Source organism: Sarcophilus harrisii, chromosome 4, assembly GCF_902635505.1.
Source record: "Sarcophilus harrisii chromosome 4, mSarHar1.11, whole genome shotgun sequence".
In the NCBI taxonomy this organism is placed as follows: domain Eukaryota; kingdom Metazoa; phylum Chordata; class Mammalia; order Dasyuromorphia; family Dasyuridae; genus Sarcophilus; species Sarcophilus harrisii.
In genome coordinates, this window is record NC_045429.1 from 320,978,436 (window position 1) to 321,002,441 (window position 24,006).

The 24,006-nt window shown below is 40.0% G+C and overlaps 1 protein-coding gene across 8 annotated transcripts in view; it reads left to right on the forward strand.

Annotated features, from left to right (window-relative positions):
- The first annotated feature begins 1,317 nt into the window (after window positions 1-1,317).
- TMEM94 (transmembrane protein 94) overlaps window positions 1,318-24,006 on the forward strand; it is a 45,752-nt gene continuing 23,063 nt past the window's right edge. For 3 of the 8 annotated variants that reach the window (XM_031965793.1, XM_031965790.1, XM_031965794.1), the window contains exon 1: window positions 19,843-19,999. In XM_031965793.1, coding sequence (XP_031821653.1) covers window positions 19,946-19,999 — 54 coding nt within the window. In that variant the 5' untranslated portion in view covers window positions 19,843-19,945. Of the gene's footprint in view, window positions 1,413-10,472; window positions 10,542-14,393; window positions 14,521-19,569; window positions 19,670-19,841; window positions 20,000-24,006 lie in introns of those variants that run through there. The other 5 variants (XM_031965789.1, XM_031965791.1, XM_023502560.2 and 2 more) reach the window with 4 other exon arrangements.

Below are 24,006 nucleotides of genomic sequence, written 5' to 3' on the forward strand. Positions count from 1 at the left end.
TCCTAGTTCATCCTTCACCTCCCATACAAGCATCCATCCCGTTTGGAGGCCATCTTGCTCTGTGGCCTAACTCCTACTTTCCCCCCAAACCCAGCCCTGCTTCTCTTGCTCTTGCCCTAGGGAATAGTAATTAAGTCACTGCTACCATGACTGCTTGAAAGAACCTCAGAATCATCTGTTCTCTAGTCCCACTCATAATGCTGTGATTCTCCCTCCCCAAAGCCCTTCCCGCCCACACTCCCTACTTGTGCTGAAGCTCCTTTCAGAGCCGAGGGCTCGTACTTTTTATCATTGTTGTACGAGTGCACCGCGCCCAGCAAAATGCCTGACACGCAGTAGGCACCTAAACGCTTATTCATTCATTGGAGGAAACGTCTGTATATGGGGGAGGAGGGATGGACGGTCCCGGTTCGGTGATCTGAGCTTCCCGTTATCCCAGGCAGGAAGGACGAAACTTAGGAGGGGCTAGGAGGTGAGAGGAAAAATTGGGGAAAGATTTCTGCCACGTTCTGCAGATCCAAACAGCATTCCATGTCCGTCCAGTGCCCGGATGACTAGCTTCCTTCAAGGTTCAGCTCCTATGTCCCTTCCTATGGTACTACAGCCTTTCTTGGTTCTGTCCCTCCCCTCCCCGCCTTGTTGGTGCATTCGCCCTCTTCGAATGATCTTGCATTTAACGTATAGACCCATATTTTGTATATCCTAGGGAAATGTAAGCCCTCCGAAGGCAGGTACCATTTGGCTTTTTGGTATTTCCGAGAGCAGAGCTTCACACAGTTGCATCTCCAGGGCTGGAGCTAGAGCATCCTTCAGAGCTGAACCTGGTACAATGGACGTTGGCTCAATTGAACAGATAATAGGGTGCGGGGAAGGGGAAGTGCTAAGCTATTGATTGCCGCCTTGGGTTTCTCGGTGCAAGGAAACGTCTGTTTTCTCTCCCAGAAAAGAGGGGCAGGCTGTCCTTCTCGACCCTGGGGCTAAGCAGCTCCAGTGCCCAGCACCCCGCGCCTAGGCGTGGGCGGGGAGCCAGTCCCGAGCCAGGAAGGCTCTTTTCTCTCTCTCCCTCCCTTCTTCCCTTTCTCCCTCAGGTGTCACTTCATACCCAGAGGTCTGTCCCTACCCCGGCCTCGAAGGGCGGATGTAACTTCAGCCCTTCTTACCCTAGAACCAATAAGATCTTGAGAAACTGCCGCCACACTAGCCCTTGACCAATAGAATCAGGGAACGCTTCTCGGTCCCCCGGCATCTCCGTAATCGGGAAGGGGAGGAGGAAGGGTTTCCCTTTTAGTATTGCCAGGAATGTAGATGGCGGCGGCCTTTGGTGGAGGGGAGGTGAAGTAAAGTGGGGGGGGGAACAGGGGAGGGAGGGACGAGGACTCTGGCGAGAGGAGGACAGGACCCCCGAGGGCCTGGTAAGTACAAGAAGGCCAGGGACCGGCCCGTGGGGAGGAGCAGTCTGGTTCAGGGCTGACCCCTCTCTACCTCCCTCCTCCTCTGGCGTCCTGGCCAAGACCAGGCGAGTCTGGGGTCTGCACTTGAGAAAATGGGCCTCTCCTGGAGGTCGTCCCGGGGCAGATTTGGAATGAATGGAAGGGGCTGGTCACTGCCCCTCTCCTCCTTCCCTTCTCCTTAATTATTCTCTTCCCTTAGGGCCCCTGCCCCAGGCTTCCCTTCTGGTGGGGTCCAGCTGTCCAGGAAAGCTCCTCACCCCCAGCCCCCACACGTATACAGAGTGTGGGCCCTGGTGGGATCCCTGGCCCAGGGCCTCAGGTTTGCCATGCTTGGGCTCTGACCCTGAGCTTTTCAGCTCTGATGTTGTAATATATATATTTATAGTCCCCGGGGGAGTCCCAAGGCCAAGCCACATCTCGGTCCACTCCCCCTTCTCCTTCTGCCCTCTCCCGCCTCCCTCCGCTCAGCTGTTGCCTGGGAGCAGAACTTCAGCTCTAGTGCCCAGCCCCACCCTCCCACCCCCCAAAAGCTCCTACACCTGCTTTGTTTCCCCGGGAGCGGCTCAGCTGCTCAGCTTTGTTCCCTGAACCTCTTTCTTAAACTTTAGTTTGCTGTAGCTGCAGTTCCAAAGTTTGGTCAATGACCATTAATTTAGTAAGAGCTTATTACCTTCGTGGAGGGCCCTGTACTAAGCTTTGCAGATACAAAGAAGGCCCCTCTTCCCCCCCAAAAAAATTCCTACCTTCAAGAAGCTCACAGTCTAATGAGAGAGCAAACATGCAAACCACTATACAAACTATATACCAGATAAATTGGAGATGGATCATCTCCGAGGGAAATTAAGCTTCCTGCAGAAGGTTTTTACACGTTTCCCCTACATGTTAGGGAAATCTGGAGACAGAAATGAGAAAGAGAGTTCTTCATATTGTCTTGGCTGAGAAGGTAAGAGTAATGGTGTCTACAGTCTCTGCAGAATTGAATGGTCTGAGGAAATGCGAAATGTGCAAAGGTGGAGAATCCGGTCCAAATGTTCATAGGGACTATTTGTACCCAACCTGTGGAAGGGCATTCCAAGCTGGGATTGGTCTGATCAGCCAGTTGACACATTGTAAATGGACTCAACATAGTGATAAGGGCAACAAGCAAACCAATCAACCAGGAGTAACAGTAACTCTTTTACCTTCTCCTTAGACAACAAATTGAACACAATAGCTCCCATCTACTTAAATCAAAAGTTCTTTTTTAAAAAACCGTTTTATATAGTTCATATGTATGTATGGGTCATCCATTTTTACCCCACAATGTCCTAAGGAATCAGTTGTTAGTCTACTTGAGCAATTCTCCAGTTCAGCCATTCCCAGGGCTGCTCCCGGGGCAAGGAGTAGAAGAAAATTTTTCTTACTCATTCTAGATTCAGAGCGAAGACCTTTTAGTAGCATCTAGTCCATCTCTGTTATTTTGATGAGGAAACTGAAACTTATAGTGCTTTTAATGTACCCAAAGTCATACAATTATCACACAAGTAATCAATAACAACAGCTGGTATTTATATAGCTCGCTATAGTTTGCAAAGCACTGTATCGTCACCACCTAACAGAGCGGAAATTTTACTCTAAATCCAGCACTTTTTCCACTGCTTTGCCTAGTTCATTCAGACTTAACTATCCCATACTTTTTATTGATCTTGTCAGTCTTCTATTATCACTTTCTTCCCCTCTAGTTACCATGTGACTTCTCCAGAAGAGAAAAAAACCACTACACTTATTTTCCTTCCCTGTAGGTATTTCTTTATCCTGATGAGAAAATGATTATCTGGCAGTTCTTATATCCCTTTATTGTGGAAATTCATTTTTAAAGATTTAAATTGAAGGTGCCCCTCAGATACTCCTAAGAAAACAGATATTCTAGCATTTTGCACATGAGATTGAACTATAGTTCATGTGTTAACAATCTAGAAGAGAATCCAGATGTTTGGATTTTTCCATTAGAACAATGGTTCTCAAAGAATTAGTTTGTGGTCTTTAAGGATCTTCCAGGTGGTTCATAATTGTTCTTTAGTAATATCTATAATATGATAGGTCTATATTGCAATTTTTAATAAGAATGGATAGTTTTCAGAGCCCTTATGATTGACCAATTAAAAAAAAAAGATTAATTCCACTTATTCTGGCAATTTTGTCTGTCTTTAATAGACTCAGCTTTTCTCACCAGTGGTTGTTCGAGCAACTTTTTTTTTTTTTTTTTAACTATAGAAAACTGTTTGGGACAGTGGTTCTTTTTTCCCCTTGTACCTGACAATATCAAGTAATATTTTCTTCAACTAGTATTTGAACTTTTAAAAATCTTGATGTATTTGGATCCAGCTTTTCAATACAAGGGAAAAATTCACTCAAATGATGAAATGCTACTGCCAACTGTTTTGTTGTGGACCTTTTTTGTTTCAATCTCCGGTTCCTAAGCTTCCTCTTTTCTTCTACAGTCTTTGCAGCTAGAGTTTCAATCAGTTCTACATTCACAGTATCATTCTCATCCACTTCTAGCTCCAGTTTTTGTGCTAATTTTAAAATCTTGTTACTCACTTCTTCAAAATTTTCATCTTTGTTAAATCCATGAAGATAACTGTGGGCCTAATTTTTTCCAACTCTCTTCATACATGTATCTGTCACATCTTTTCATGCCTTAGCAATATTCCAGATTGAATTATAAATATTAGGACTTCCAGAAACCTCTTAATGTCAATTTCTTATTTCGATCCAAAGCTGCAACTGCCTGGGCAAATGCAGTATGTGGCAATCACTCCCTCATCCATAGGTGGTATATTGAGGTAATATTGGATGATTTACATTTTCATTAAAATTATCCAGCTAGACAGGGGTAACCTGGGCATTATCTAAAATAAATAAAATCTTTAAAGATGGTGTTATAATTCACAGGTAGTGTAGCTGTGTTCTTTCAATGCTCTGGGATTTTCTGAGTCGTGCCCAGGAACCCGTTTTAATTTGCAAGTTCTACATGCATTCCCGCCAAGCAGAAGCTTTGTGCTCCAGCATAGTTTTTTTTTTTTCTCCCTCAAAATGTAGATTCAAAATAGCATTCTTTGATAAAATAGACTGAGAATAAGGACCTTCATCTATTATTTTTTGCAGGAACTCTGGAAATGTCTCTGCTGCTTCAATTTTTCACCAGCAGCTTCTCATGACACTTGCAACATTATAAAATCCTGCATGATTTTTAAATTATGCGATTTTAAAATCATTCTGCTTGCTGTAAATGTCTCTGTTCTTTCAGGGTACTTTTCCTTTAGATCTTCAAAGAGGCTTTGAGACTTGGCTTAAATTGTCAGTAAGCTTAAAGGAATATTCTTCCTAGTCTGATCTTCTATCCACATAGTTAATATTCTCCATTTCTAGAATGGAACATTCTCTTTGTTTTGATAGATAAATAGATTTCATGCAAACACTATCTTTTGCTTGCTCCTTTATCCAGGCAGCATCCTTCACTATGATGTTCACATTCACTGCCATAAGATTGTTCATATTCAATGACAATTTTTGTCCTCTTTCATATTTTCAAATTATTTTTGTTTCCAAGTCTATTGACTTATGCTTATGAGATGGTTTGCTTTCCCCCTTAAGAGCACATTTGCCACCAGCCATGGTGAAAATATAAGGATAGTACTATTGGGAAAAGCACAGTATCACAGTGTCACTCACTGTCTATAGACACTTGGGAATTGATTGAAAAGATGCTTCTTAGTTTCCCACTACCATTTATGCTGCCTGATTTGTGCAGCATCTTATCATGTTGCAGAATAGCATCTGCTTTGTGTTAGGAAATTTTGCGTTATTTTTTGTAATTTTAAAGAAATTTTAATTCTTTCAGAATAATTTATGTAAAATTGAATTTTTCTGATGTGAATTTATATAAAATGAGAATTGCCTGTAGTATGTCAGAATCAGGACATGAACCTAGCCAATAAGTCAGAATTTATTAAGTACCTATTTATGCCACGGCACTATGCTGGTGGTGGGGATACAAAGATAATTTTGAATTTTCTTCTGGAATTCACATAATTCCCCTGAGAAGTCTCTTTATATTTGTGTACTTCAGTTTCATTTGCAAAATGCTAAAATGTTTCACTTTTGCAATAGACCTTGTCCATATAGAGCTTACATTCTTTCAGGAGAGACCACATTTACAATCTGTTGGTTCTTGTCCTAGTTGCCATCATGGCTATTTCATGCCCATTTGATGGATGACAGTAGATGATAATAAAAGTTAATAGGAATACACACGTGTGTGTGTGTGTGTGTGTGTGTGTAGATGTATATGAGTAGCTAGGTCCTGATCAGTACAGATGATGAATCCCCCAAAGCTGTCCCTGCATATTTCCATTGGGTTGGAGCCAATTACCATATTTTGCATAATTATAATTTTGAATAGTGTGAATTCGAATATATGTGGCCATTTCAGAGGATTCTTTGTATGTTACAAAATAATTACAAGGTTATTTTTTTGAAGGGGAGCCACTAGCAGCTGTGGGGGTGGGACGGATGGAAAGGGAAGGAAGGAGCACGTGCCAGTAGTGGAGGGGACAGACAGTCCCCGTGTGGAGAAGAAGTGTCATGTATGGGGAACAATAAGAAGGCCAATTTGGGTAACAGTACAGCACTTGAAGGAGAGTAATGAGTAATAAGGTTTAAAAGGTAGGTGGGGGCCAGATTGTAGAGTGCTTTAAATGCCAAAAAGAGGAATTCATATTTGATTTTAAAGGAATTTAATCCTAAAGTCCATTGGAGTTGCCAGATCTGCTCCTTAGGACAGTCTCCTTAGCAGCAAGGTGGAGGATTGATTGGAATGTGGAGATATTAGAGATAGATCAATTAAGCTTGATACGGGTCCCAGTTAGAGGTCATGAGGGCCTGAATGAGGGTATTGGCTCTATATAAGTAGAAAGTGATGGTATGCCTTCCTGATGCTCCCAACTCCTGGTGACTTCCCTCCCTATCTACTTTGTATTCAGTTACTGTGTATATTGATTTTGTATTTATTACTAAACTTGAGAGCTGAGATTGTTTCATTTTTTGTTTTTGTAACCTTGGTACTTAGTTCCCTATAAACAGCAGGTTTGTTTTTTTTTATTATAGCTTTTTATTTACAAGATATATGCATGGGTAATTTTTCAGCATTGACATTTTCAAGATCTTTTGTTCCAATTTTTCCCCTCTCCCTCCCCCAGATGCAGAACCAATACATGTTAAATATGTTAAAGTATAAGTTAAATACAATATATGTATACATATTAATACAGTTATTTTGCTGTACAAAAAGAATCAGACTTTGAAATAGTGTACAATTAGCCTGTGAAGGAAATCAAAAATGCAGGCAGACAAAAATAGAGATTGGGAATTCTATGTAGTGGTTCATACTCATTTCCCAGAGTTCTTTCCTTGGGTATAGCTGCTTTGATTCATTACTGCTCTATTGGAACTGATTTGGTTCATCTCATTGTTGAAGAGGGCTGCGTCCATCAGAATTGGTCATCATATAGTATTGTTGTTGAAGTATATAATGATCTCCTGGTCCTGCTCATTTCACTCCGCATAATAAACAGTAGGTTTTTAATAAGTGCTTGCTTATTGACTGGCAGATTAAAGAGATGTTGCAGAGGTAGGGATATGTTGATCCTCTCATATACTATGCTATTCTATTGAAATAATAATGTCTGATATTTTATGGATCATGCTAAGGTTTTTGAGATAATTTCTGTTTATCTGATTATCATAATAATCTGTGAAGTGTTAAAAAGTTTTATTCTTCTTTGTGAATAAATGAAAATCTCTGAGTTAATCAGAGAAATGAACTTGCTGAAAGTCATAGAGCTAGCAATTATCTGAAGGGAGATTTGAACTCAGGTTTTCCTGACTCCTGGCTCAGTACCTATCACCTGTGTTTTATGGTTAATACTTGATTATGGAGAGGATGTTTTCTGGATAAGAGAGTATGAATCCTGCTACTGCCCATTTTTATCAGTGTGACCCTGAACAAATATAACATTATTTTATTTATCTGGGTCTGTCTTTTCATTTATAAAATGAATAGATGGGACTAAATGAAAGATGATCCATGGCCATATGTGGGGCAACACTCCCAGGTAAAGACCAAACCAGGTTAAAATTGTAGTTGAGAAATATTTAACAAAATAAATAAACAATAATAAAATGTAAGTAATGTTACATTTAAAAGCTAAGTCAACATGTGGCCTACAAGGGTCCTTATGTACTATTTAGTGGCCCCCCCCTTTCTTTTCAGTTGATACTATTGAACTCAATGATTTCCAGTGTTCCTTCTAGCAATGAATTATATTACTTTATGGAGAGAGTATTTTTTTTGGCCCTGGCTCAGGATTTTAGTGTTGTGGGGAACACCCAATGAAGAAACCCTCTCTACTTGAAATTCATTGTTTTAGTTGTCTGGGGACACTAAGAGTTTAAGTCATTTGTCCATGGCCATCCATACAGCCAGGATATGTCAAGAGGCAGTATTTGAACCTCAAATCCAAAAATCACATTTATTCAGACTACTATATATTTAGGCTACTTTCATTTTCCCATTAAATCTTCTACCAGAACAAGGGGCAGGAAAACTGAGAAGTGTTAATGAGGAGTAAAGTGGTCCCCAGGTCATAATCTCTTACAACTCTTGAATAAATAAGAACTGATGGAGTTTGAGTCTGTCCTTCCTTGTGAGGACTTGGGTAAAGGGAGAATACAGATCCAGAAAACAAGGGTCAAGCAATAGGAGGAGACAAAGAAGAAAGCACTTTACAATTCTATTTTGAGCAGTTGCTGAGGAGTGCCAGCCCTGGGTGCCGAGAATCATTCTTCTGGAAAGCTTAACTCCTGCCTAGCTAATGATGAGTGAAAGTGGCATTCCGCATTTCCCCCACTGTCCCCTCCATAGAGGCCGACTTAGGAAAGAATTTGTGTGGGTAAAGAAGGGAACACTAAAGTAAAGGTTCTGCAAATTGGAGGCTTTATTTAACCTAGTGTTTTGAGTCCAGCAGTGTACCCTGGAAGAATGAGGCTGTTGCCAGGGGTGTATTTTGCTTCCAATTTTACAATTCTTGTTGGGGGTGGACAATAGAAGGCGAAAGCAGCCAGTCATCTTTCCATTAAGCAGGATAAGCTGTAATTGAAGCAGAAATGTGTTTTTCCTCAAAATGAAGCCATTGTGGATGGTGGAGGTTTTTTTTAGGTTTTTTTTTTTTTTTTTTTGCCATCAGTTCCTTCTAAAGGTAAACTGGCTTTTATTAGGGCTACTGAAGACAGTAGTAAACAGCACCAGTTACCTGGCATGACAAGGGTAAAGGTCACTTTTGAGTTTTTACTCAAGGTGCAGATGTCTGTTCAAGGTGAAGTACCCTTGGATCAATCAGCCCAGTGGAGGAGGTTGCTGCAAGAGCCAAATGGTGTAGTCCAGGCCACTTAAGCTCACTGTCTTCTATAAGTGGAGTTAATGGTATCAGCCTTCCTAAAGGAGGATGTTGAAAAGAGGAAGAATAAATACTAGAGAGATCATGGAAAGTCATACAGTTATTACACTATCTCACATTTAGAAATCTGGTTATTGTTGTTTGTTTGTTTTTTTACAAAAATCCAAATATTATATCCATGTTGAAGAAAATGAGTTTCAGAGAGATGGAATGTCTTGTCTTGGTCTCAGCTATTAAATATTGGAGCTGAGTCTTGAACCCAGGACTTAGGGCTCCAAGTTTTGTGTTTTTTCCACCAACTGCACTGCTTTAAATAGATTTTACTGTTGAGGCCCTGACCCTAAGGTCAAGGGGTTTGTTGCCAAGTACAGAGAGAGAAGGCTCTGGCTGAATCAGAACTGGAAGCTGCCCATGCAAGGTCTCCTGGCTACCCATGGTGCCCACTGTAAGATTTTGTTAAAAGGAATTTTAAAAACTGGATCATTCAACTCCTTTTTACCCTAAATATCTCTTGGGAAGCCTTTTAGCTGTCTATTCCATTGGATTGCTTTCAGAAGGACTAACATATGATCCTGTTATTATATGCAGCCACAGGAAATATCTTCCCCTTCCTTTCATGTTTTTCATGACCTTTAAGAAATTCTGATTTTAACAGATGCCACAATGTAGAATGTGAGAGGATTGTAAATGAAATAATTAAATCTATTCCATAGAATCATATCATAGTATCATATACTTAGATCATATCATAGAATCATAGTATCATATACTTTTTAAAAAGTATATATATGGATAAATTCAGCCAATTTGTCTTACAGTTCTCCTGCTTGTTTGTTCTTTCTTCTGGACTTCCTTCTGTTGTATGTGCATTTAAAAAATTAATATTTTTCCTTTTTCTTGCCTTTTTGGGGTGAGGATCACTATTATTCTTCCTTCTAAATTGTCTCTCCTTTAAAAACAAGAAGAAAGGAAAAACAGCTTTTATAATAAATAAACTTAGTCAAGAAAAACAAATCTGTACCCTGGCCATGTCATTGTGTCTCCTTGTGCATCTTAACCCTATCACCTCTGTCCAAAGGTAGGTAAAACCTGTTTTATTGTGGGCTCTCTGGGGATCTAAGTTCTTGAACTTTTCAAAATTGTTTCCCTTTACAATGTTATTATTGGATAAATTCTATACTTGTTCTACTTATTTCCCCATGCATCAATTTGTACAAGTCTTCCCGTGATTCTCAGAAATCATCTCTTTCCTTATTCCTTAGCGTTCATTAATAATTTCATCACACTCAGATACCAAAATTTGCTCTGCAATTTTCTAGTTTTCCTTATTCATCCCCACCCCACCCACTTCATTTTTTTGTATTTAAAGCTAAAATTTATTTTGATTTCCCTCCCTGGTGATGTCTTTCCTCTTAATTTCTCTACATACTGCCCCCCCTCCCTTTTTTTTCTGTTGAGTTTAATATATTCCTACACCTAATTCTGTGTGTATTCGTGTAAATGAATGTGTGTTCTTTTTTTTCAGTGTCATGTAAGAATAAGGTCCATCTGATTCCTCCACCACTTCCTCTATGTTTACATTATGAGAAACAGAGTAAGTTTCATCCCTTTTCTCCTTTTTACACATCTTTTCCCTTCATCTCACTTTAAAATTCCTCTAACAACCAATCTACCCACAGGTCCTTTGTTTTACTTAATTTCTCAGCACCCTTTGATGACATTCTGAATGGATATTTGTTTCTCTTTTTCTTGGAATGTTAGTCTTTCATCATTATTTAATCTCTTCCAATTGCAGATTTAAATTCACCTTCCTAAGTCTCTCTTGACTCCTGTGTTTCTATTTCAGAGTTCCTATTCAGGTTGGGTTTTTCATGAGAGTGCTTGGAAAGACTTGTGCTTCATTAAAGGTCCATTTTCCCCCAGTAGGATTATATTTAGCTTCTTAGGGCAAATTATTCCTGCTACTGGGCCTATTCTTTTATCTTTTGTTATTTTGTATTCCAAGATCTCAGTTTTTTAGTAGAAGTTTTCAGGTCTTGTATGACCTTGACTAGTCCCTTGGTTCTTGAACCCCACCTTTCTGAATGCTTGTAGTATTTTTTTTCCTTTTTTGATGTGGGAGTTTTGGATTTTGCCTGTGGCATCTTGGAAACTTTCTCTTTGAGGGCTCTTTTCAGGGAAGGGTGATTAGAGGATTCTTTCTATCTTTCTTTTGCCTTTTGGTTCTAAGTTCAAATATATCTGGGCAATTTTCATATATGATTTATTGAAAAATCATGTTGGCTTTTTAAAAAAAATTGTTTTCAGACATTCTAAATGATTCCTAATGATTTTCCTTAACCTGTTTCCTAGGTCCTTGTTTTTAATGTTAAACATCTTTCATTTTCTTTTCTTTTTCAGTCTTTTAATTTTATTCTAATATTTCTTAGTTTTCTTGAAGTTATTGATTCCTATTTGGTCTATTCTGGTTTTCAGGGATTCCATTTCTTGGATAAGATTTACCGCTTTTTCTTCTGCTTATAACATTTGTTAAGGATCCCCCTCTGCCTATAGAATAAAGTTCATACTCCTTGGCTTTTAAGGTCATTCATAATTTGGACTCTTTATCCTTCCTTTCTACTCCCTACGGAAAACTTGTACTCTAAAATAGTCTTCGTGTATACCATGGGCATTCCTGTCTTTACTTCTTTGCATGCCTTTCCTTTTTCTTGAATTTTTCTTTCTCATGATATAAATCCTATATACCTTTCCATGTACCAAGTCCCATCTCCTTCATGAAACCTTCCCAGAGCATCTGACCTTAGAACTGTCTCTCCTTCAAGAGTGGAACTAGCCTTTAAAGCCTTAACCTTTAAAAATAACTCCTGAGTTCAAGTCTAGTCTAGTAGACTAACGTATGAAAAGATGGAAGAACATCATCTCTTAGAAACATCCTCTGTTATTATCTTATCTTTATTGTACTACTCTGGTCCTAGTTGACAGCATAAATGCTTTATAATCGTTAGGATTCCTCATTGGATAATTGTGGAAGGAATTTACAGAAACAGTCTTCATTTGGCTTCTTTGTGATGACTCCTCTGAAAAACCCTGGGTTACTATATGGGAACCTTGGCACTAGGCACAGAAAACATACCTCAAGGCCAACTGAGTGTGAAGAACAGTTCTGTGGAGGAGTAGATCTGGCCTCTCAGGAGCTCATTTCATTGGACTGCCTAAAAAAAAAAACATGACTGCACCCCAGAGCCATTTCATTGTTTCTCTTCTCTCCATGGCCCTCTTGGGTTACCTCTGGTTTCAGAGTATTGTTTGGAGGTGGGAATAGAATGGGGGTGGAGCTGGAAAAGAGCTGGCCATGGATCTGGACTGTTCCATCACTGATGCTGGCCTACCGGGAATCTGAATGAGAGTTTCCGAGGAGTTGGCTGCTTCCGAGCCTCAGGCCTCCCTGCTAGGGTCCTCAGGACAGGGCTTTTGTGTTTCTTGACAGCTCCTTTGTGAGCCAGTTCCTCTGAGGTTTTTTGGCTGTCCCCTCTTTAAAGAGGCCCTGACGCTGCTAAGCCCCAGAGGTAGCTGTTCCAATTGGCAGCTTTCCCCAGGGGGAGTCCAACACTGAGTCTGAATTCCTGGGTCCCCTTCTGAATTTGCCATTAGCATTCAGTGTATCCTTGGGGCATGTTCATCTGGGCATCACCCCCTTCATAAATAACAAATATTCCTTTCTCTGCCTTAGTATCTGCATCTGGTTCTGAGCTGGTTTGGAATTAGATGGGTAAGGAATATCTTGTACACATTCTATTTCTGTTGAAAGACTCTTTTAAGAAGCAGTATCATTCTTTGTAAACTCTGGCATCTCAAACACTAGGAACTCATTGAAATGAGGACTTTCTGCTCCCTTCAATCCTCAACCCACGTTGATCCCTGAAGACAATAATACATCATCCTCCCCTCCAACTCTGTGTGATCAGTGACATCTAGATGGTGACAGGCATTGTGCAGTCCATTGCTCTGCTGCCGCCTAATCTTAGCAGCAAATAAATGCTGAGGACTGGTCAGAGAGGTACCACGAGGAGACTTCACAAGAAAAACCAGACCAAAACCAAAAGGCGATTGCATCAGTGTATGGGCTGAAAGAGCAGCTGGTGTTTGGACAGGAGGAGGTGATCTCCAAATCCCTGCAGGGCATGGTTTCCTGGGCTGTGTGTGCTGCGGGGGCAAACATGTCGGTAGGGTGTCCCGTTAATTCTTCATCACTCTGCCATAGGACGGCTAGGGCAGCTGAGACGGTATAGTGGAGAGAGAGCATCAGATCTGGAATCAGGAAAACCCGAGTTTAAATTCCATCTCGGACACTTACTATCTATGTGACCTTGGGCAAGTCACTTCACTCTGTCTCTGTTTCCTCATCTGTAAAATGAGCTGGAGAAAGAATGGCAAAGAAAGCTATGTCCAGACCTCTCAGAAACCCTTCAGACTAAGGGTACTTGGTGTCAAGCCCTGTTTCCCCACCCCATTCACTTAGGCCAAGCACATCCTGATGTGGCCTCCTGCTGTTGGCGCCCAATTGAATAGAGAGAGAGAGAGATCTAGGAGTGAGGGTGGAGGGTGCTCTTCTTTTTGGCATAATATCCACCTCCTTTGCCAGGTGGTTGTATTCAAATCGGTCAGCAAAAGCTTTGGGGTCATTGGTTATCCTATAGCTCCCTAACCTGTGCCTGGTAAGTCCTTACTGAATGCAGATAAATTGCACCAAACTGGGGGAAGAGGATGTTGTGGTGTTGTATGTTTCCCGGCCAATGGAAGGCATTATTATGGAGGCTTCAGAGGAGAGTAGCTGGCCAGAATCTAAATATATAAAAATAACTGCGTGTTCAGCTTCTGATGACAGCAGAACAATCATGTGACCACCCCTTAAGCTTTATTCCACCCTCTCCTTTTCCTTGATCTTTCATATCCCTTCCAGATATCAGCCCCTGTTCCATGAGATGTCAGTCCCATTTCTTATTTCAAGAAACTGTACTGTTATAGGATTACTTCTAGATAGATTGCTAGGAAAGATCCTGGAATGTGGGCATTATGCTAAGCAGGAACAGTCAGTCTCACTGCCTTCTCTGTTCCCATCCTGGTATGTGGGAACACACATAAGTGGTTAATCTTATTACTCACTGGCTACCATTACAGCAAGCTAGATGGAAGCAGTCAGGGGTAGTGGAAAGTATGTTGGCTTTATGGTCAGGAGTCACCAAGTTCTTCTATTCACTACCCTTTGTGACCCTGACCAAGTCATTTAACCTTACCCTGCTGCATTTTCCTCAAATGAACAACAGAAGAGTTTGTTCTAAAAAACTTTAAAGTTCATTATTTATAATTCAAAATTCGTAATTCATCAAAATTATGATTCTAAATCTGTGATATATGATTTCCCCTTCTCCCTGCCTCCTTTGTTCAGGTGATGTGGCTGTGACGTAGCCACTTGGCCTTGTACATGTGAAAGAGGACCCTCTTGCTGGGTCCTTACCACATTCTTCTGGGCATGCCTACTGCACTTTGGAGCCATGGACCTGAAGAAACACCAGGTAGGTCTTTATTGCCTTGAGGTTATTTCTTTGTCTCTGTTGGATTCCTCCCCTCCATTCAGTCCTTCAAGTTGATTTCTGTTTATCTGGAGGACTCTTTTGGAGACTTGAATTTTAAATTAATAGGGAATAGAGAGGGGCCTTTTAATGTGATTATTCTCTGTTGACTGTATTGGAGAGCAGTGATGGGATCACGTAATATTACTTGGTTGGAAGGTAGAGAGGTGGAAATTCTTGAATACAAAATAGACAAATGAGGTGGAATTAATGGATAGAATACATAAAGCTATACTGCAGTTTCTGATTAGCACCCAGAGCAGCTTCTTAGAGCTCTTGCCTAGAGGGTTGTAATTTGGATTGTTTTAATGTTTACTAGGGTCTTGCCAATTGATTCATATGAGTTTAGTTGACTACCACACATGACCTCTCTGACTAAAGAGAATAATCATATAAAGATAGGGAGAATTCAGGGCATCTTTCAAACTCAATTAATGGCTTTGCTATAAAATTAAGTCTGGCTGGTGGCATGGATTTTCAATATAGTGTTCCACTTTGTCCTCACTTTAGAATAATTTTGTTTATGCCACTGACACTAATGGTTAATTGAGAGTTGGGTGGTCTCTGTGTGCAACTACCAGACTGTCTTTGTATCTTATTATATAACTCTCCCATCCTTCTATGTCAGGAAGGAGGTTCTGTTATAAACAGAATCAGGAATTTCCTTTCCAGTGGTGTCACTCTGAACTTCTTTAAAAAAAAAAATCCAATCAGTTGACGGCTTTATTAATTTAATTTTGTTATTCTTTTATTTTTGTTTTTCTTAATATTTTATTTTTTCTAATTACACATAAAAACTATTTTTATCATTTGTTTTTTAAAATTTTGAATTTCAAATACTCCCTCCCTCTTTTCCCTGTTCATTGAGAAGGCGAGTAATTTCATATAGGTTATATATGTATAGCCATGTAAAACATTGCCACATTAGTCATGTTGTAAAAGAAAATACAAATTAAGAAAGTAAAAGAATAGTGTACTTCAATCTGTGTTCAGATTTCATCAATTATTTCTATAGAAATGGATAGGGTTTTTTTTGTTTTTTTTTTGCTGAGGCAACTGGGGTTAAGTGACTTGCCCAGGATCACACAGCTAGAAAGTATTAAGTTTCTGAGGTCAGATTTGAACGCGGATCCTCCTAACTTCAGGGCTGGTGCTCTATCTACTGGGCCACCTAGCTGCTCTGATGGATAGTATTTTTTTTTTATCACAAGTCTTTCAGAAATGACTTGGATTATTGTATTGCTGAGGTTAGCTAAGCCATTCACAGTTGATCATTGTACAATATTGTTGTTGCTGTGTACAATGTTCTCCTGTTTCTGCTTACTTCACTTTGCATTAGTTCATACAAGTTTTTCTAGGTTTTTCTGGAAGTTTCCTCATTCTTTCTTATAGCACAATAGTATTCCATCGCAGTCCTATAAATACCTTGTTCAATTATTCCTCAATTAATGGATACCCCCTCAATTTCTACTATGAATATTATTATGTGTATGTGGCCTTTTCCTTTTTTTTTTTTTTTTTTTTTGTCTTTGGAATACAGATCTATTAGTGGTATCGCTGGGACAGCTAAGTCTTGATAAAGTGTACTGGCAAATTTCCTTCAAAGAGAGTAAAGCAGAACCATTCAGTAGCTTTTCTTGTTGGTCTGGTACTTTCTTATGCCACAGAATGACAGGTGGAAACTAAAATATCATCTAGTTATCTGAGTTCCATGGCTGATACTGTTGGACACTGAAGTGTGGTCAGAGGGAAACGAGATATATGTCTGCCTATTTGCTGAGCCAATAATTTATCTCAGCTGACTGCGAGGTTAATCTCATCTGTAAAAAATTTTAGGAAAGAATTCCTTTATAGCTATAGATCTTTGGCCCATCCCTGGCTCTGAGGTAAGAAGAGAATACTGTTGTCCGGTTTGACCCTGATGGTGAAACACCATTTCCTGTTGTCATGGGGATCAAAGTCCTGAAAAGTCCACTGGCTGAGCCCAAAAAAAGTCTGAAGGTTCATCTCTGGGAAGTTATTTGCTCATGTTTCCTCTGCATCTTCCTCCTTCCCTTCCTGAGCTGATGAGACCTGGGTGGGTGTATCATCAGCTGCTTGTTAAATAAATGTATGCTTTGTGTGAAGCACTGTGTTGCCAGTGGGCAGGCAGAGAGGATCGTTCAAATCCAGTTGAGAAGTGGGGACATATATAAAAATAGATTAATAGCAATACTTGTTCAGGTAGCATGTGCCAAATAAGTGAAAAAAATCAGAGAGACGATTCAGAAAAGCGATTTTTTTTTGGAAGACCTGGGTCTTGAAGAAAAGGCCAGATTTATACATATGGATTGGGCACAGGTATCAGAGGATAGATGAATGAAAGAGGCATAAGCAAATTGGTTGAAATGGGATTGTTTTTCTCATGTTTGAAGAAAAATCAGTAAACCAGTTTGACTCAAGCAGATTTATGTAGGGAAGTAGTGGGAAATACATTTGGAGAGATGGGGTAATAGCCAAATTGTAGAAAACCAAACTAAGGAGTTTGGACTTTAAATGGCTGATGATGGAATTTTTCTGTTCCCTTCCTATTCTGGCTGGAAAATTATAATTTATATTTGCTAGGGCCAGATCTGGACTTTCTGAGCCCAGAGTGGGAAATCAATCTTCTTCAGCCTCTGTGGTGTTGGAAATGCATGAAGCTGGCCTGATTGTGATTAGTAGCTGGGTAGCTTTTCTGCTGGCTACAAAACTAAAGATCAGGTTGGCTGATAACTGGCTGATTTCTTGACCCCTGACTTCCTCCTTACTTTTTCGACATCTCTTGCTGTGTTTCCCTGTATCTAATTCCCTTTTCTGTAGCCCACAGTATATATCCTATAACAGTAGCTGTCCAAACTCCTGTCTCTTAGAATTAGTGTTTCTATTTTCTACTGCTGAGAAATGAGTGCTATGGCTTGCCATACATGACATGATACAGTATCACTGGTCAAAGTAGGCCCTATGAGCTTTTCTTCCTAGGTAACATCGCACAGCACCAAGGGTTTAGCTAGCCATCTCTGCAACTGTGTCTCTTTAAATGAGTAATACCACTATGTGGTCAGCCTCAGCAGCAGACGAAGTTGGGCTTCGTGGTTTGGGAATATCAGACAAGACTCTTGTGGGCTGACTCCTGAAACTGCTGCCAGATTGTATAAACAGAAGTGATCTGAATAGGGAGCTGATTCTGCCCTTCCCTCTGTCCTCTGAGTGGCTGAGAATGTTGGAACTTCACCAGCATTCACCTTTAGATTGAATTGGTCCTCCTTTCTGTCCCCATTATGCCAATGAGTTTGCCTGGGGCCCTACCTGGAGCTGTGTTTGAAAGGGGGAGGGGAGAGGCCAGCTTGTATTGTATCAAGGTTCTTTCTTCCCTCCTGTGGCATGAAATAGTGTCGTCTAGGAAACGGAGTACCCTAGAGAAAGATACTCTGGCTCATTCTCTGTCACTCTTCTGCTTCTCTCCTCTTTGCAGTTATAGCCATGATGCTTTAGGTTTTCTTTCCTATCATATCTCTCTGAGGTACTATCTAAAAAGGCAGCTGGGACCATCTATTTTAATGGCCTTTCATCTCTTCTTCCCCCATATTCCTTTTGCTTCCAAAATATTAAGCCTTTTTTTTTTTAAACTATCATATTCATTTCTAAATACATTCTTCTCTCTTATAGCAAAGATTTTAAATGGAAGGGAGGAAAGCAAGTTAGTTTTATAAAACCAACCAACAGACACGTTCAACTGTATTGGTTTGGTATATTCAATGTCCCATATCCAAAGTCCACCACTTTTGCAATGGATGTGTGGAAATGCAATTCTTCTGGGGCTACCCTCTTGCTTCTTTGATCCATATCTAAGTGTTTTGTGCACTGCAAGAATGTTCACTCACTTAAGACTGGGGCTCAAAAAGCTTCTAGATCTCATGAAACAACTTGTTAATTTTGTTAATTAGTTCAGTCTGAGTCCTAAGTAAGATCCCTTGTCTGTGTCTTGGAGGTGAAGTGGTCTGACTATCCTTCAAGAGAGCTCCCTGTACCCTAGCAATAGCCCTCCAGGCCTGTCTCACTCTTTGGGATTTGTCATCAGCTGTTTTTACAACTCTTCACTTGCTCAACATAATGACAGTCTACTTCTGCTTAGCTGTATGTGCCTAGGCAAGTCACTCAAAAATTCAGTTTCCTCATCTTTAAAATGAGGATAATAATACTTGTACTACCTATCTCACAGGATAGGGAGGAACTGCTTTATATATTCAAAACACTATAAATTTGAGTTATGATGATTCTCTCTCCCCTCCCCCACCATGGAGTGGTAAAAGGACTTTCATCGAAAAGAGACTTATGACTTTCCCCTTCTTTGTGGCAGTGCTTGCTTCAGTTGGTTACTTGACTCATCTAGGCCTAAAGTTCTGTTTTCTAGCGTCCACTGCCCAAATCCTTTCTAATTGAGGATAGCCTCCTTCCCCCACTTCAGTGTCTTTTTCTCATTACAGTACAATAGAGAATTAAAATTCTGTATTGCTGTTTTCTCTCTTCCTTCCTTCATTCCCAGGATTAGGAACCACTGCAATAGGGAAGTCATTCCAAGCTACCTTGTCCCTCATCCTTTTTCTTAACTTTCCAAAAGCCTCAGAGATAGTGGAACAAATGGGCCCTAAAATAATCCTTAGGGAGCTGGTGACCATCTATAGCTTCTGTAGGGATGCTTTTCTTTACCCCAGTTTCTGTGATGCTTGTTAACTCCTTTCTCTATCCATATCATCTTTGAACATACACCTTCTGTTCTCCTGACATGGTTAACTCAATTCTAGTGGTTTCATATGACAAATAGGCCAAGCTCCTGATTATCTGGCAGAACACTATACAAACTTTGTCCTTACTGTTCTCAATCTCCTCCCTCCTTTCTCTGTCTATTCTGCCTCCCACCCTCCCTCTTACCGCTGCTGCTGTTGCTGCTGCCTCCTCCCTCCCTGAATCTTCAGCGTGACTGGAAATAGGCTGAATTAATCAGCAGATTGGAGCAGCTCCTGATTCTCTGCAGCACTGGGCTTCTAGTTCATATTCTCTCTGGCTTTCTGTGGTCGGTTGGTCTATCTGTCTATCTATTTGTCTCTCTCCTCCTTTCTCTTTCCTCTTCTCTTCCCTTTCCCCTCATTTCTTTCTCCCCCTCCTTTTTTCATCTCTTTCTCTCTCCTTCATTCCTTTCCCCTTCTTGTCTCTTTAGCCCTCTTGTTTCTCTCTCCCCTTCACCCTCGACCCCCTCTCCTTCTTTGTCCTCTAACTCTTCTTCTGTCTCTTTAAGAACAGTATTGGAACTTGTTTTATTTAACTCTTGGTTACTCAGGTCTTATCCTCAATGCTCTTTAAGCAGGCAGAACTGTGGATGCCCAATCAGGGCAAGTGCAGCAAAGTGAGTATGCTTCATTGGTTTTCATATTTCTGTTGAAAGTGACTTGTCTTCTACTTTATTCTTGTCTTAAGGTCTGTGAACATTTCAGGGGTCCTGAGAGTAATAGCTAGAATAGCTTCAGGTGGAGCAAAGGCAGTCAGGCCTTCCCAGGAACGCACCAGGGCTTCCCAGTCAGAAAGCTGATATACCCATTGAGTTGGCAAAAAGGCTCAAAAGTTGGTTGGAGAAGATAGAGGAAAGTCAAAATGACCCAGCCCCAAGCTGAATGAAAACGTGGACAATATCTACTGTGGCCTGCCTGAGGGGCATTATATTAAGGAGTGTCAGCATTCTATTTCCTTGAAGATAGCATTAGGGAAGCGTGTGAGGCATTAAATCCATGTCTCCTTGTGGTTAGAGGATAGAGAGATGGAAGGACTCCTTTAAAAATGTGGATATATCTTAATATCTTCCTGTTCCTTAGTGGCTCTGGAAGATGGAAAGAAGGAGGTAAGAGAAAATGCTAGAATTAGGATAAGGAAGGATTGAGGGAGAAGAGACCTGTAGGTTCAATCTTGCTGTCTTTTAGCTTGACAGAGCTGATTTGCTGAAAATCAGAGATTTTTTTTGTCTTTTCTCTTTTTAAAAAAAGGTATTATGAACTAGGAAATAATTAACAAATGTGGTTATTTCCATATGCAAAGAAGGTCAGGAAAAGATTTTATATTAAACTATTAATTTATGTACAGTTTTAAAATATATACATAGGTAAATTTGATGTGATGATACTTATATTATCCTACTTGTCTGTGTCCTCTTATGAGCCCCTTTTCTTTTCTTCTGTATTTCTAAAATGTTTTATTGGTGATTTTTTTTCTTTCATTTTGCCTCTTCCTTATCCCATAAAAGCCCTTCTTTGTAACAAATAAATGTCGATAAACAAACAAGCCAAAAAATTGTGTTAAATTGGGCATGCCTGAAAATGTCTCATTCTGTACCTATAGCTTATCACCCTTCTACCAAGCATTGGAAGGCATGTATCATCTTAAGTCTTCTGGAATCATAATTGGCCATTTCATAGGATTCTTGACTTTCAAAATTGCTTTACTTTATAAAGTTTTGATTATTTCATAAATAGTTCTGTTGGTTCACTTCATTCTGTATCAGTTCATACAGTTCTTCCCAGGCTTTTCAGAATCCATCCTTTTTTTTTTTTTTTTTTTTTTACTATTTCTTGCTGTATAATATTATATACACATATAATTTATTCAGTTATTCCCCAATTAATGGACACCCAATTTTCTAGGTCTTTACTATAACAAAAAATACGTCTATAATAATTTTGATATATATATGGATCTTTTCTCTATATTTTCGATATATATTGAGGGGTATAATCCTAATAGTGGTATTACTGGGACAAAGAACATGCCTAGTTTAGTGACTGAGGGTATATATAATTCCAAATTGCTTTCCAGAACTGTTGCATCAGTTAGTTCATAATTTCCCCAAGAGTTCATTTTCCTATAGCCCCTCCAATAATTAACATTTTACTTTTTTGTCATTTTTGCCATATAGTATTAATATATTATACCTTAAGTCCATCATCTTTCTGTCTGGACATAAGTAGCATTCTTTGATCAGTATTCTAAAGCAGGGTTCAGAAGGCAACTGATTCTGCCAGCTTTGGACTGAGAATGGTTTTGACATTTTAAAATCAAGTTTTATTTTATTTTATTTTATTTGGCCCTTAGGCTATAGGTTGCCTACCTTTGCCTGAGTCTTGTTTGGTCATTTCATGGATCAGAATGCTGAAGTCTTTAAAGTGTGTTCTGTTTCTTTACAATACTGCTGTTTGTGTATAAATTTTTCTTGTTTTTTCTCACTTAACTCTAAATCAACTCATAGAAGTAATCCCAACCTGGCCCATTCATAATTTCTTACAGCACAATATATTTATATAACATAATTTGTTTATCAATCTCCTCAATTGATATCTCCTTTGTTTCCAGTTTTGTGCTACCACAAAAAGAACTATTACAAATATTTTTGTACTTATGTACAATATTTTTGTTCAGAATGCTTTGTACTTTTTCTTCTTTCTTTGGGGCATGGATCTAGTAGTGACTTTTTGGGGCCAAGGGGTATGTATGTACAGTTTACTGACATTAGGAGTTTCTTTCAGCAGGTAGATTCTTCCTATTTTTACTTTGCCTTCTAATGCTAATAAATTAATCAAGGCAATTTTCTTTTCATGATTTCTTGAAATACATTCAGATTTCTCAAGGAGTCTAATAATTCTTATATTTCCTTGACTTGTTTTGAAGGTCAGTTATTTTAGATAGTAGGTATCTTATATTTACTTTTGTTTTTTCCAGTGTTTTCACTTAGTTCTGTTCTTTCCTCTCCAGATGCCTATTGGACATTTTAAACTAACTGTCTCCAAGATGGAGGCCTTTTAAACTCAGTGTGTCCCAAATTTGTCATTCCACAGTGAACTTAATATCTTCTTCTCTTTTCATGATTCTCAGCCAGCAATTGGTCTCTCTGGGGTCGTCCTGATAAGTCTCCATGAAATGTTGGAGACTATGCCGATCTTTGGCCTTTGAATGGTGCACTCCTCCCCCCTTCACTCTTTCCCCATGCTGGCTCTCAGAAGCTGAGCCTGTCTCCTTCCTGGTCTTTGGGTGCAATGAAGAATACATCAGTAGGCCCTCCTGCCTGTTGTGATCTGTACTTTAGAGAGGGATGTGTCTGGGAAGCTAACTCTGGACCTTTGTGCTTCCCCATTTCTGTCCTTAGAGACTTGGGCATTCAGGTCCTAACTAATTCCATTTAGGAGGTGTTTTGCCTGGTGGGTAGGGGATTTGCTAAGACCAAACTGAGAACCCTAATTTGTCATTCCCATCCCAAGCAGTAATTGTGAAGCCAAGGAGCTCAGAAATCCTAGGTTGTTTCTATTCTGTCGTTGAGCAGGGTTGTCTTGTTCTGCCTCTTTCAGAGGCAGCGGAGAAAGGACAACTGTGATGTTGATCATGGGTGCCATGGATGTGTTGAAGGTTCTGGAAGAAAGACAACACATGGTTGGCAGTCAGATTTCTGCTGGGAGCAATGACGTAGCCCCTGATTGATTCAACCCTGAAACATGGACTGCTGTTTTAGAAATTTCTTGTTCTTTTGGTATATACATTATAGCAACTGCAACTAGCCATCCTGCTTCTTTTGGTCCTTAAGGCTCCCCAGGCTCCAGCCTCTCTAATGGTGGAGATAGGGGTGAGATGAAGAGGATTCCGAACTTGGGGGTTTCTTGATATCCTCTCTCTGTGTTGTAGCTAGATTTGCTGAGGCAGAGCTTCATATAAATCTCTCCATTTTTCCCCACTTGAGTACAAAGGATAAACATTGTGGGGGGGAGGGGGAGAAATTGGTTTAAACTGAAAAGTGTCAATGTGACCAGAACAATTGCAGTACTTCTTAATTCTTTACCATTTCTTTACTTTTTTGAGGGGCTGAGCTGAGGGATTTGAGGTTTCTTTGGATCTGGTGGCATGGGTGAGAAACATGGAAAAGATCTTGCTCAAACTGAGTATTTAAAACTAGAGCAAATTTTTGTGTCTCCCAAATCAAGTGATCATTGGCCTCTATAAATAAGAATGGTAACCCTGGGAATGTATTGAACCTCAAGTTGAGTTTGCAGACCCAGGTTCTTATTTCCAAAACAAACTCTATTCTCTCCCTTGCCATGGCCTCTCTAGAGGCAACTTGGAACTCTCAGGAGCCCATTCTCACACCATGCTCTTAGAAATGCCAGTAGAACTTGCCTGCCTGCCAGCAGATTGGCATTCTCTCCTGATCCAGCTCTGCCCTGGACCTTACTCTGGCCATTTGGTGGCCAGATTCACCATTGAAGAATGTAAAGATACTTACCTCAGTCCCTCAGCCCTAAGACTAGTTCCATGCATGTGGTACAGAAGGAGAAACTCAGCAAAAATAAGAGGAAGCAATGAGTTGATTTGTAACATGGAAAT